Source organism: Triplophysa dalaica, chromosome 3 (assembly GCF_015846415.1).
Source record: "Triplophysa dalaica isolate WHDGS20190420 chromosome 3, ASM1584641v1, whole genome shotgun sequence".
Taxonomy (NCBI): domain Eukaryota; kingdom Metazoa; phylum Chordata; class Actinopteri; order Cypriniformes; family Nemacheilidae; genus Triplophysa; species Triplophysa dalaica.
In genome coordinates this window covers 9,581,163-9,596,324 of record NC_079544.1, presented here as the reverse complement: position 1 = coordinate 9,596,324, position 15,162 = coordinate 9,581,163, and the positions used below count along the sequence as shown (strand labels likewise).

Sequence of the window (15,162 nt, the reverse complement as noted above, 5' to 3'; positions counted from 1 at the left end):
TGATTTTTTTTAAAAACGACACCAGACAAATAATTGTTCATTTGTACATTTTTTATTCAATTTAATAAACAAATATCAATGCAAAGGTACAAAGACTTTAGCTTCCACACAGAAAAATACAGTAAGGACAATGGAATTGAGCTTGGTAACATTTTGTTTTAAATAAGTAAGACACATCTACACACCTCACATCGTTTTATAGTCTCCTTTTTGCTTTCTATATTTTATAGAAAACGATTAGTAAGAGGAAAACAGTTTTCTTTCATTTTAAAGGGTCGGATAAACAAACCACAGAGCTGCAAAGCTGTTCCTGAAAGCTAGGTTTGCATATTTGGCGAGTATAACCAAGATGACCTGTTGCAAAAAATTGAATTAATGTTTGAACTTTGCCGTCAAATGTATGTGCATCATTTGAATCATCATACATTGAAAAAATAGAAATAAGCTGCCTTCGTAGAGACATGAACTACTAAGACAGTAGTTCACATTCATTAAATGCACATACTGTAACAGGGTTGTAAAGTTTTGTTTATGCGTTTTAATTCCACTGGGTTGTGTTACCATGTCATCTCGCCTTAAAACATTTTTTTGTAGTTAAAACAAAAGAATACAAAATCACTTGATATGAAAATATTTCCAGTTGCAAGAGTTTTAGTAATGTAATAGCATTTTAGATATACGCAGAGCTTGATAACTGCAAAAAGCAGGACATCACATTAAGACTTACAGGTATTTTAATATTCAGTACCATGCAGCAAAAGTTACCCCCATTATAAAGCAAGTTTTCAGTATTAAAGGCTGAAGTGATATAGATTTCATGTAAATAGATGGCCAGGAATAAATAATAGAGTATAAATAACTGCTTCATTTTTAAAACAGGGGTGTCCTTAAGTGTAAAAAGAATTTCCATGAGGCAAAAGCACCTACAGTTATTCTCAGCATAATTAAACTAAAATAATTGAACAGAATAATTAAAGGGTAAAAGCCAATTTGGTCTTTTTCTGATGGCTTTGTTGATAAAGCAGAACGAATGCAGGTAACGTATACATGCACACTTTCATTGCAAGTCGTTTTCTGGTCATATTAACAGGGAATTTTGGCAAATGATTGAAATGATTAATTAAAATGACTGATTCAATGTAATTTTGAAAAGTAGACAGAAATAAGTTTTTGTATAGGGTTCTTTTGAAAAAAAAGCTATTGGCACACTCATTGATGCATAAAATATATAACCATTAAAAACATCATATCTGTTATCAGGGGAAAATAGACAATACTTTATCAATTTATGGGAAAACAACTTTAACACTATGTATTTCCCATGAATGATATCAAGTACAAAAAAAAAAACTTTTTATAATACTCAGTATACTTCAGTTTATATCCAGGTATTCAGATAAACAATAAATAACAACATTGATTTAGTTTTTGTCCATTTCTGAATTGAGTCTGTTTTGAACGTAGTAAAATTTTGTCTCTTTTTACCTGAATTATATAGATTCTTGTGACAATTTTTTTAATTTAACCTGTAGTTAACTGCCTTACAGGAAAAATACCTAGTAAATCGAAGAACTGAGCAGAAAAAGCAACCATAGCAAAGAAACCACAGATCTACGTTGCAGCCAACAGACCTTGAGCATGAGACTTTTACAGTACTTAAACATCAAATTCCATATACGCACACTAAAGAAAGAACAAAACAAAACAAAACAACATCTGCCAGAAACTAATAGTTCTACTGCAAACACTACAAAACAAAGACAAAAGAGGATAATATTTCACAAAGCTTAAACAAAGTTCAGTGTATAGAAAGCAATGCTGCATGTACATCTGCAGCAGGGATTCTTAAAATTTGGCTAGAAGTGTGATGTCACTTGATAATGGACACAGATGTTTATTTAAACCATGAGTTAGAGGAAAGTTAGAAACCCTTGAACTAAGGGACAGTATAGAGTCCACTTCAAGCATTTTAAAATGTAAAAACATAGAGTTCCATATTGTTTGTTTTATTTATTTATATATATATATTTTAAATATTTTACGCTCTAATCTTAGATTTTAAAATATAGTATTAGTGTAGCATTTATGTACATGAAGGCTGTGCATACATTAGCAACTGAATAAGTTTAAATGATGAAAGACCTTTTTTTCTTCATGATCTCCTTTTTTGGCCAGTACTAGGTTGCTTCAGATCTTGGTAATGATACACTTTAATCCAGAGATGAAAGCTTTACAAAGATGGTGAATTGAGATCGAAAAATTACCTGCATTCTTTAATGCATCTTGTTAATATCGGGGCACTTTCATACTTTCCTAAAACTACATAAAAAAGTTTTTTTTTTTAGCATTGACCAAGTATAAAATCATAATACACAACAGACACTTTTCACTTTTTCAAAAATACTTGTCTTTTAGTAGAAGGCAAAGTCGGCCAAACATAGGGGGAAATAGACCCAGTGCACGTAACAGTCACTCAGAAAGGTGTAAAAGAACGCAAAAGAGACCGAGTACTGATTAAAGTGCCAAGTAAATGTAAGAAGTGATATACTCTCGTTAGAAGTTCACATAAACGCTGACTACACAGATACAGATGTGAAAAAATGTCAAATTTCAAGAGTGAACAGCTTTGAAATCACCAATACTTGCGATGGTGATCAGCTAATAGCCTCTGTACAATGCGCAGTGAAATGAAGGCGTCACACTGATGCACATGGAAAAGTTCACGTCACAGTAACAAAATAATGCTAGATCGTAATATGTTTGGTCCTACATAAAATGTGATGAAATACATTCTGGTTCTTTCCACGTGGCAGTCAAGTAAAGGAATATAACAGTAACTGTCTACCTGACACATCCTTTCCCTCAAGTATTTTACATTTTTAACATACACAGCATGATCCTCATGAAAACAATTGTCTGTGACAAAGTACATGTCGGTCATGCTTTAAGTTTGTACACAAGTTACAAATTTACATGGTGCAATCATGGGATGAACCCCTAACAAAGTTGAGATCTAAAAGCATTTTTCATGCATTTTCCGCCGCTCTTTTGCCCACTTTGCTGTAAATAAAGCGATCCATGCAACAATTAAAATTCAGCTGCACTGACTCAGAACCTATAGATGCTGTAAAAGCAACACTTCTGTTTGAGCTATTCTTTAGTATTTTTGAGTGTTAGAACATTTGATTATACTTTGCATAGATATTCTTCCAAATCTGGTTCTCCCTTTAAATGTAGACTAGAGAAACAAAATTTCTTAAATATATATACTTTTATATTTAGCATTATTTACTCTAAACATTGCATTAATGTTCTTTCTAAAGGTTTTGTAAACAAAATCCTAACACTTATAAAAGTGTTAAGAGTATAAAAATCGAAAGAAAAGGAAATAACAAACATGATAGGATTTTCAAATAAACAAACAAAAAGTAATACTTAAGAGTAGTAAACCTCCCCTTTTGGGCATATGATGTCACGATAACCAAAAGACAAATGAGAGCAGTGCACCAAAGTCACAATAAATTACAGCTAAATTTACAGTACCACATTTCACTAACAAAATACAAGAGAATCTTCACAGAACGGAACTGACAAAATACTGAATCTTCTCAGTGTAAGGCAGAATCTGGTTATCACAGTGACTAGTTTTGATACATGTATGCAAACGATCATCATAATGATGTACTGTGTCGTTCATGTTTCTTTCCTAGCAAACGTAATCTGTAAGTAATGCCAGCATTATTTTGATTGTATCAGGTTCACTGCACTGATAGTAAACATGCCCGTCGACAGTTACATGCAGCCTACACAGAGGTCCAAAATGAAATGTTTAATTGAGAGGCAGTCGATCTGCTTCATTTTTAAATTAGTGCAATGGTGTGTAAGGGTGTGCATATTTTGAACATCTTAACGTGTACCATATGTGTACCATATTAAGCATGTGCGAATTTTTTTTTTCAACCAGATTCATTTGAACTTGAACCATTATCTCATTACAGTGTGACAAAACTAGACATTTATGACAGATTACAATCAAATATTCAGACCCCACTGAAGAAACATAGCTGTCCTTGAGTACATTAGTGTTCATGTGTAAAATGTGTTTCATGCATGAGGACATCAGTACTGCCCTTAAAACGGGGAGGATTAACACTCCTTTCTAACCATTCTTGGTGTCAAACAACACTTGTTTAAGAATATAAATAATAAAAGCAACTCAATGCAAACTATGTGGTGACATATGCAAGTATAAAAGTGCATAAATAAATATCTGTAGTCAAAACAAAGTGGCATGTAACACAAGTTTGTAAAAGGTGAGCTGCAAATATATGAATGACAGTGGAGGAGAGTAGAAAGGACTTCTACAGAAAATAAAACGGGATAACATATGGAAGGGAATCGAGGGAGAATACAGACTCATTCACTCATGTAGTGTTAAAGGTGTCAGAATAATCCTAAAAAATTATGGGCTGCTTCTTTAAAAGGTTGATTCATTAGTTTGGACTTTTTCTATGAGAACATTCTCAGTCATCACAGCCACCCCCCACCTTCCTTAAAGGTGGGCTTTGAATATCGGTTAGGACACGCTGTGAAAACTTAATACCGATCCAATAAAGAGGACAAATAAATATCATATACCTAAAAGATTACAGCCTGTCCATTCGGAAAGCGTCTTCTGTGGCGGAGTCTGCAAGAACCATGTCAGGATCGTTGAGCATGTGCAGGCCGTCCAGGGTTAGTGGGTCAATTTTAAGCTCATCCAAGGGGAACTGGGAGTCTCCGTCAAAGCTCATGTCACCTGTCAGAGAGTAGATCTTTCATTAGGTCGGAGGGGCTAATGCGACTACAAAATGACCAATTTATTACTCTAAACTTGAATCTCAAATCCTCCTTGAAGTGACATAGCTGGTATTTACTCAAGCATATGTACTACAAAGCTATAGGCAACATTATGCAATACCTGACTCAGGCAGGTGCAATACCTGTGAGAATGATGTTGGGGATGTTCCCATGGCTGCTATAGCCTAGCTGCTGCGCGTCCTGCAGGTTGCCGTGGCTACCGGTGAGGTTGAGCATTGCGGCTTGCGAGTAGTTTAGAGTGGATCCCTCTGTGTAAAGACTGTTTGAGCTGATGGTATTCTCAATCATGTTAAACTGCTCCAGCTAAAGATTGAAAAGAATGTAGTGTAGGTTTGGAAGGTACAGACAAAACAAAAAATATTTTGTGAACATAAAATGAAAACGCTGTTCTTGTCCCATTGTCAAAGGTTAAAGGGGTAGTTCACCCAAAAATGTACTCATCCTCTTGTCATTTCAAACCTGTATGACTTTCTTTCTTCTGCAGAACACGGAAAAATATATTTTGAAGAATGTTGGTAAGAGTACAACAGCAGTACCCAATCACTTCTATTGAATGGACACAAAACGAATGCAATTCTGCAGGAAAAATAAAGCCCTACAGGTTTGAAATGATGACAGAAATTTCAGTTTTGGGTGAACTATTCCTTTTTACTTGAACTATCCCTGCAACTTGAATCTTTATTGTGACAGTATGTGTACACTTGGCTACAGTAAACAGCGGTCACCATGAACATGCCCCACAATTTTAAGAATTAAAAAAAAAACTATATATAGCTTAAAATAAAACTGATGCTATCAAACTATTAAAAAGCAGCATAAAAGTAGTCTGTACAACTTCTAATATACAGAAAACAGCAGTTTCAACATTCCTAAAGTTCTCACCTTATATGTAAAAAAATATGGGCATGAATAAGTGCTCTCTAATTTATCAGAAAAAAATAAACCCTAGGCATGATGATTTCAAAGCTTTCAGGTGCCCTCTAGTGGGCATTCCATGTAAGAGGCAAGGAAAACAATATTTCTTATATCTAGACGAAACAGATCCTAGAAGGTTGGAGGAATCCTAGAGCTCCACTAAAACTTAACATTGCTTTATATGCATGTGTGACCTGTGGCTTGTAAACCCACTGATGGTCCGGAACAGCTCAAGAACAAGTGAGGTTATTTATACAGGTCACAGTGGTCTTACCTGCTGAGACAAAGCGCTGGTCTGCCGGGGAGACAGCTGCTGGTCATAAAACGCATCACCAAAGACACTTCCCAGAATGGAGGAGTGCTAAAACAAGAACATATCAGACATAACCGTTTTTGAAGAGGTTAAAGATTATCAATAGAGACCACTTACTCTCACTGTACAGGATTTTAAAGGTATATTTCACAACTAAATTTCTATTGTATAGCTGTGAGTAAATAATGACAGAATTTTTATTTCTATGTGAACAATCCATCTAAAACAATATTGGAAGCTCATATTAGACTTCACATTTCACAAACTTAACTTTTCCAAGTTTTTTTTGACGTAAGAGGTATAAGTCTAATTCTGTATTGACATAAAACCAACCATTTCCATAAGCACATGGTGCATGTGTAATGTACATAAATGTTGAGCAAGCATTGAGGAACAGATGAAAAAACACCTGAATGTACTGTAAGATCTCAGATCACCATGTCATGTTGTATAGCTCAAACTGCAATTATTATTTCAGACCTTCATCCATAATAAACCAATAAGCCCCAAGAAACAGTGGGTTACAATGCATTATATAACAACTAAGGTTGTGGTGGCACGAAGTGAAGCTTAAACTGACACTCAGTAGTAGGTCAATATACACAATACGTGCTAGTAAGTGAGCGAACGTTTAACAGGAATTGGACGTTCACCGAGTACATTTAAACCATCTCGCTACTAATCACGATACACACAAAAACAGTGGAGCTCAGACACACAGCAAAGCAGCCAGGATCAGAGAGACTGGGGGACAGGACGGGACTGAGACACACAGAGCGCCTAAAAGGACAGTTTCCAGATCGGCTCCAAACAAAACAAACTACAGGGAGGAAGCAGAGGCTGCTGGATTCGCCCTTACTTGAGGCGAGCCCCCCGGAGAGAAGCCTTGATTGGAGACCGGAGAAGTCGGAGACTGATTGGCCGAAGACCCCACCCTACAGCGGTACTGCTGGAGGGAAGAAGCCTATGTGGGACAACACCAAGTTAGACCACCAGAGCCCCTGTAGGGGACCTCTGAAAGGGAACTGTCATGAAGTGTCAGGGTTACAAGGCCTGTGTCTTTAAAACAAAAAAAGTTTTACAAAAATGTAATTACACTACCAGCACCCTGTCATCAGGACAATGACTGTAATCAGAACAAAATGGCCGCATCTTCATAAAAAGAAACAGTAATGACGAGACCAGGATAGCAGCTTGAGTTCTGTAAAGGCTAAGCAAATGTTCAAAACAAAGAGAGTTTAATTGAGAAGTCGTATTGGTTACCCACCAAAAACAAAGCTGGTAAAATACGTTATTTCCACTGCTAGTAAAAAGCCTGAAGGTATTTTTAAGTTTGTGTTTCTTGCTATTAAAATCATGATGTTAAAAGCACAATATGTAATTTTTGCTGCTAGAAGGTCACATATTCAAAACAATAACAAAGGTGTAGCTTGATAATGCTGTAAAGGAGCATTGAATAAAACCAAGGATAGCGCAGTGAGCAAGGGCGTAACACTGGAAAACATTGTTCAAAATGGCAACATTTTACATTTTTTAACATTGTTAACATTTTTTGGGATATTGTAAGTACACACCTGAGGAAAATATACAACACTGCTATTATGTTTCAAATATTTTAAAGGGGTCATATTTTGCCTATTTCTCAAAGTCTTTGTTATGCTATGATGTGCTAATCAACAGGTGTTCATGTTTTGATTTTTCCTTTAGATTTGACATATTTCACCTGTTTTACACCGTCATTTTTATTCTCAGAAAACAAGCTGTCAGGTTCCTGGTTCTATGATGTCACTCTGTCTGAAATGCTCATATGGTCAAACTGAGCCAGTTTTTTGTGATTGGTCTACCACTTAGAGTGTGTTTGGCAGATGTGGTTTACGCTCAAACAGCTATAAGACTACTTGACTACAGCTTAACTAAATTTAAAGAAGTGAATATCCATCAGACCTCCCCTTTAATGCAAAAATCTTACATCTTGTGCCTTTAGGGCTCATACTTAATTGCTTGACAGTCTTAGAAAAAATGTTAGTGGTAATCATATATGAAATCACCTACAATATGCTTTTAAAGCTCAAAGTTGGTTAAGAGTATAGCAAAGGATTGCTACCTTTATGCTACAATACGAGCAATGAAGTTGAACGATTATCATTTCTTCACCCATTTAATTCCCATTCACTTACTTCGCGGCTCTGACTAGTATTCATCAAGAATGTAGAACAATAGAAAGAAAAAATAAGATCGACCCTTTTGACAGATGGTGTGTTTTAAATTTAGTTAAATCTACAGTATCGATTCCCAGTTCCTTTGACACTTTCAGACCTAGAAAGCCAAACACCAAAGAAGCTAAAGGTTAAGTTCAAATGTGATCTTACCGTGTTAATGTCAATGTCCACAGAAGTCTGTGTCTGGTTGACTGAGCCAGGTGGCAGTTGAGTGTTCTGTTGGAGCTGAGGAAATCCACTGATTCCCATCTGTGTGGACGGCTGACTGAAGAAAGCATACTGAGCTAACTGCTGCTCCAGCGTCATGGTGTCTATTGTCACTGCCTATTAAACAGAGATCCAGACTGAGTCTTTCAAAGCCTGGGAAAGATGCTATTTTATTCCACCGGTGCAGATTTACATTTCAGCATCTGCATCGCCTATGCATTCTAATGTAGCATATTACAAAGTATATGTGAGCAGTGTTGCAAGAAATCTACAACTGCGTGTTTATTACACAACAAACTGCCACACCTAACACTTCACACTTTAGTTATCTTTGCCAAAAAAGAAACAATGCATAAACATCTCTACTACAGTACCACAGCAAAAATTGAGCTGGCAGGATGCATTGAGAACTGCCTGTCATTCCTCACATTTACACCTGCAATGTATTAATGTGTGTTCTCTTACACAACCTTCTGGACCAGACAGATGAAGAAGCAGAAGAACTGAATGTTCTTTCTGTAACACCAACCTGAATAACTGCACACAGATGGTTTCAGCAGATGAAGGTGTAAGAGCAGTGTTACCTGAGCTAGAGAGAGTGGAGGAGAGAGGGTGGGAGAAAGCTGCTGGAGACTTTGATGCTGCTGGGAGTCTGTGTCGAGAATAAGAGGAGCCACATTCTCGTGTCGGCGCTGAATGCTCGCCGTCGCCGTGGGCCGGGCTGATGTGATGAAATATCAACATTTAGAACACACACACTAAATTTTGTTTTGATTCTTGTTAATGTTAATGTGAAAATCAGCAGCACATACTGGTTACATTGTTACTGATATTTTACAAAGATAGAGGACTAGTATCTAATATGTACAGGTTTATCTGAAAGCTGAGAAATGTCGGCCCATGATGTTGAGTAAAATCAGTGTAACATATTTTTGTCATTTCTTTAATATTTTAGATTTTTTGAGAATTTGGATGTTTCATGTATTATTTATGCAATAAGTATCATCTATTTTTCTTTCCAATATAATATTAATATTATTGAGACATTAAACGTCTTTACTGTTTGCCATTTGGCCATGGTAGTCATTTTTGACGGAGGACCATTCAGCCTTAAAGAATCACATTCATCATTTTCTGCACATAACAAGTGCCACAAATGTCGTCAAGCTTTGCACCATTCCAAAAAAAGTGAAAAACTTCTCACATGATAATTTTTGCTTTTTTAACACTTTTTAAATGTATTTACTTATTTGGCTAGTCAGTCATCATCCCAAAATAAAGCCCTTGAAGATGATATACATCTTTACCTACACATAGCCTATACAGTATATTCTTGTGGATGCGTATATATTGCATATGGTCAGTGGAATCACCTTGGCTGCCAGAAGTGAGGCCCATGTGAGAGTTGGCCAGGTTGCCAGTGCTGTTGGAGGCACTGAGAGTGGAGTCGTCGGGGTCCAGAGGTGTGTGGAGAGGTGGGGGGATCTGGATGTTGGTTAGGTCTGGCAGGGAGCCGCCCGTGTTGTGCGCCGCTGGGATTAGAGATGTAGTCATTTCCTGATCTGGAGATGGAAATATGCTGGGAAAAGGAACATGAGGGCTGTTAATAGTAATTGGATGTGCCTCAACAGAGAAAGTTCCTTGTAAACAAAGCATGTCATAGTTAATATAATATCATCAACTTTATAATATCTATGACCAGTGACGTATTGAGTCTACTGCTGTCAGAGTGTTTTCAGCTGTCCAGATGGTTATGCTGGATAGGTAGAGATATCAACCTCCTCGTCTGTATCATTACAGAAACCGTAAAGGTAAACAAGCTGTTTGCACATAAAAAGCGGTTTAGTCACTGAAGAATTCTTCTATTGACTTTTTAGCTAACCTTGGAGGGAGGGGGCTCTGATAATAGTTTGCTTTTATGACCCTTTTACCTTGTAACCACCAACTGCGATGCTGCAAGGCCGTTACATTCACCCGAACTTTACAGGCGACTTCTAAAAGAAAAAATCTGATTCCGTTCAGTCAGATTTCTTTAGCACTTTTTACAATGCACAAAACAAAAGTTTTTATTCCCCCAGAAAATTCTGCAACAAACTCTCTCCAAGACTCCATATGAATAGCTGGACCCACAGAACTTCAAAAAATTATCCTTGGTTATCTACTGATCTATCAGATGAACATGTAATGAAACCAAACTTACTTAATTCCAGGTATTTTGTTTGATTTGGGCCTTGATGATGTATTCTATGAAAAAAAAAGAAAATTAAAATCAATAAATGAACAGACAGAACTACAGTAAACCCCGGGTGTTCAAATATACCTTTTTATGATCCCATATCTGTTTTTGACACTCTTTGTCCAAGTCGCTCTCTGGGTCCCCTGTTCCCGGCATAGTGAGATAAAGAACTACAGAGAGGGATGAAAGTATATATTGAAACAAGTGTGCAGACAATTCTAAAAGTAACAGTTCATTATAATGCTTACACTAATACAAGCCTTCTAGAGGAGGAAACACAATCTAAATACATTACAAACCTTGTTTTGGCTGAAAATCTTGAGAACCTCCGGCAAATCCATCTTGTGGTGTTGGGTTCAAAGTGCTCTGGTGCAGGGCAGAATCTGAGTTGGTCCTACAAAACAAGCACAAAAAAACATAATGAAAAACATGTACAAAGTCAGAAAACTTAAACAATAGATTGGCAGCACATATTTAAATAAAGTGTTGTGTCTGAATCTATTGACATAACCCGAAAACATCTATTGAAAACTAACCCGCTTTGGGATATATGTAATTATAGACATTAAACTTACATTTAGCCATTTGGCAGAGGCTTTTATCCAAAGCGACTTACATTGCTTTATCCTATACATGTTTCATAGGTATTTGCAATCTCCTGGGATCGAACCCACAACCTTGCGCTGTTAACGCAATGCTTCTTCAGCACATGCAAACAGGATCAACTCTCACCTCCTCCAGCTGGTGTCAGGTGGTGGTGACAGATACACCGAAGCATATGGGCAGCTATCAATGTGGGAATCAACATTAAGGAAATCATATTATCTGAATGCAACACCGATCAAATCTAAACAAGCACACAAATTGTGAAAAAAACGAAACTATCTTTTTGTATACTACACAAACCAAACAACAGGGTACCAATTCAGTACACAGGTGCCCTGCCTATCTGCAAGCATTAATAGACTCATTAAGGATATCTGACGTCCGTGTTTGTCCACAGAGAGTGGTCTGCGGTGTGGGGATGTGATGCGATTCCTGTCTCGATACACCCTGTCCACCAACCCATGGTGACGAGTCACTCTACTTGTGTCCATCCCGGAATTCTGAAAAGGAGTCTTTACCAAATAACTAAAAATAGCACCATTTCAACATTTCACTTTTGTTCTGTTCAATTTTATTGTGCGTAACAGAGCTCATCTCACCTGAAAGGGAAGGTCAATGGAGTTGTTTCCAATCTGATTGACATTTGGCAAAGAGCCACCGTAGTACTGGCCTCGGTTCTGACCAAGCTGTAAATACTGTGTCTTCTGTAACTGTAACTGCAAAAAAAAAGAACAAACTAAGAAATACTGACAATGACTTCCAAGCTGCCTAGCTTAACAAACATTTTTAATGCTTCGGTTATTGATTCAAGCATGGGGTTGTCTGCACTGAGGCAAGTAATGAGTTACCGAAAAAGGTAATAGGTTCAGACCCCACAGGGTACAGTCCTCAATGTGTTATTAAGTATGGCACTTTGCACCAGATTGTTTCAGGAGGTAGTCTATCCTTGTAACCTAGTGAGAGTGAGTGACGTGTGTATGTGTGTGTATAAATTACATAAACAATTCCACTGAGCCCAATCATGTGGGGATGGCCGTGCCCACAGAATTGCACATATGCATGAGAATAGATTTAGCCTGTTTTTGTAAGGATTCACAGTTATAGTTTTAGATCAACACATGCTGCTTTATTTCATCATTTAACATTCTTTCCCGTTCTCTATTCCAGAGGTTCTCAAACTGGGGTTAGGGGAATTTCAGACGTGAACTTTATATATATATATATATATATATATATATATATTCATTTTATTTATAAATGTTTATTTTATGCATACTTTCCAGTATTGCTTATATATGTTTACCTATTGAGTTTTTCTCACCGTTATCTTACTCACTGAGGTAAATTCACTCAAGGCAGTACTCTTTGTAAAACACAAGTTCTTTTTGTGAAAGTTATAATAAATTTGAATTGAAAATGTTTCTCAATAGTTTTATAAATATAGAATACTGTGTATTTTTTATTAAAAAAAGAAATGCATCAATATATGGATATGCATTTTAGGAACGAGGTATTTGTGGATGCTTGGCATCAAAGTTTGAGAACCATTTTAACATCATGGATTTATGCTATGGAAACAATGCTAAATAACCATCCAGTTTGATTTAACTAATGGCTGTCTAAAATATTGCTTTAGAGCTGCCTTCTTCTAATATCAGACTATATGGAATGATTCATTCAGTGTTGACTTTATAAAGTGGGAGTTTAAATATATATGAAGAAATGAATCAGTGAAGAAAATCCAAAGTTCAATAAAAACACAATGAGAATTATTCACTAAGAGCATCATGACAGTCCTGTCATTACAGTTTGTTACTGAACAGGAGTGTTGTGAAACTGGGCAGAGCAGAGCAAAAAAACGCTGAACAACGCAAATAAATCTACTGTTTGAAACATGTATTGAGCACATAATAGAAACACCAATACAAATATATATATAGACGAACGTCCTCAGTTTAAAACGACACCTGAATCGAGTACTTAGATGCCAAATTGCGCATTACAGACGTGACACAGATATGGCCTTGATCACAGTGCATAGATATAATGGTGAGAGACTGTAATGTGGGCTGTCAAACACACATGCTCAATCCATTCGCAATGATCCACGGCAGCTGTAAGCATGGCAACTTTTATAAGGCCTCGTCGTGACCGTATGTTTATAACGGCGTCAATACGGCTATCCGTTAATAAACCCAAGACATTAACGCACACCAAAAAGGGGCGTTTGTTATTGTTTACGTCTCGACAGGCGGCTTCCGTGCGCGTCGTATCAACAGAAATCACACGAACGATAATGAACGCTGTCATTACAAGAGAAAAAATATACTTACGCGGGCCGCCCGGGTAATACTCAGGTCTTTCATCACCTCCTCGAACGCAGCTGTCTCCTCCGCTTGCTTCTGGTTGTGCAGCGCGATCTTCTCGCTGAATTTGCGCGGATTATTCGAGGTCGCCATGTTTTACTCTTGTGCTCCGCTCTGCTTCAGCGAGAGACGCTGCTGCGTGCGCGCTTCCGTGCGCGTGGGTGTAGCGAACGCCCGCACATCTGGAACGCGGACGCGCGAGTCCGGTGGGAGAACGAACGCAGTTTTATGAATGCTATCGTTGCAAGTGTTTTGCTTAATTATGTTTTATCTTTCTTTCTTAGATTATTGAATGCACTGTTGTCAAATGGAGGCCAATTTGGAGGCCAGCAAAATGACATTGAAAAATGTAATTGTCCTGATGTGTCAGAAATCTGAGCAAGCATTTTCAATTTAGGGTGAAAAAAATTGTCAAGATGTAAACCCTTTTCTTTTTATTTATTGATCTGAAATCTTGCATAATTATTCCTAAATATATTAGTTCAACATTATGTTACGGTGTTAAATACTCTGTTGTTAATTGTGTTTCTAAAAAAACTGAAACGTTCTCCTGGACCAGCGTTAAACCAGCGTTGTTTAGCCTACGTCATCCGAACTGGTCTATACATGTTATACATGTTAACTTGACTGTTATTTGTCACTTGATGAGAGTTAACTTGTTAGTTTTCTGTAGAATTTGAAAAGATGACGTTGGAAGTTATTGCATGTACTGTGTGTAATGTTTTAGCGGCATCTAGCGGTGAGGTTGCGAATTGCAACCAACCGCTGACTCCACCCCCCCCCCCCTTCAAAGCGCTACGGAGGACGAGAGAGCATTTGGATGTTAACCGACTTGATAAGGCGCCGCAAGATCAGACATGCGGATGACATCAAGGAAACTTTATATGTTTTTCGAATCGCTCTCGCGGTACTTTGATGTCATCCGGCTGTCAGATCTTGACGCCTCCATAGTGGTCGTGGCACAAAAGCACAAAAACGTATACATTTCTTAACACATTTCAATGGTTTACGATACATGTGGAGAACTAAATCATAATGTTTCAAGCAGACGCGATTTCTTTAAGACTGCAAGGGAAGCTCAGCTTCCCCTATAATTGTCAAAAAATGAATGGTAAAATATATGTACTATTATGTTAACATTTTATTGACTAAAAATGCGTTAAACACGTTCATCTCGAACGAAACAATTTCGTTCAGAATCAGCTACTTAGGTCGGCTGACTCATTCATTCCCGTAGCGTAAAGTGCATTACTTTGTTGAAGCCCAGCGTCCATTGACTTCAATGGGGCTGCTTTAAACAGTTTTTTTCAGTGCTTAGAAACAAGACGGTCATTGGATAATGCTGCGATTATGTCCCGCCCACGGACGCTCAGCGTCCCTGGGATGAATGGAGGAGTGGGCTGGCCCGGACTCCGAGCGTCTGCGTGATGATTGGAGGGT

General features: G+C 37.5%; 1 protein-coding gene across 3 annotated transcripts; it reads right to left on the bottom strand.

Annotated features, from left to right (window-relative positions):
- Window positions 1–23: 23 nt before the first annotated feature.
- crtc1a (CREB regulated transcription coactivator 1a) lies at window positions 24–13,864 on the bottom strand. 3 transcript variants are annotated; one of them, XM_056743361.1, is made up of 14 exons: window positions 13,690–13,864; window positions 11,956–12,072; window positions 11,731–11,868; window positions 11,483–11,544; window positions 11,050–11,144; window positions 10,835–10,920; window positions 10,715–10,758; window positions 9,888–10,093; window positions 9,099–9,235; window positions 8,458–8,631; window positions 6,948–7,052; window positions 6,050–6,136; window positions 4,983–5,163; window positions 24–4,798 (listed from the first exon to the last, which is right to left on the bottom strand). In XM_056743361.1, the coding sequence occupies exons 1-14, from the start codon at window positions 13,813–13,815 to the stop codon at window positions 4,647–4,649; spliced, it is 1,710 nt and encodes a 569-aa protein (XP_056599339.1). In that variant the 5' UTR covers window positions 13,816–13,864; the 3' UTR covers window positions 24–4,646. The 3 variants fall into 3 exon arrangements, with proteins under 3 accessions (XP_056599339.1, XP_056599340.1, XP_056599341.1); XM_056743362.1 differs by having other exon boundaries at window positions 25–4,798; window positions 11,731–11,856; XM_056743363.1 differs by lacking the exon at window positions 6,948–7,052 and having other exon boundaries at window positions 25–4,798; window positions 13,690–13,863.
- Window positions 13,865–15,162: the final 1,298 nt, after the last annotated feature.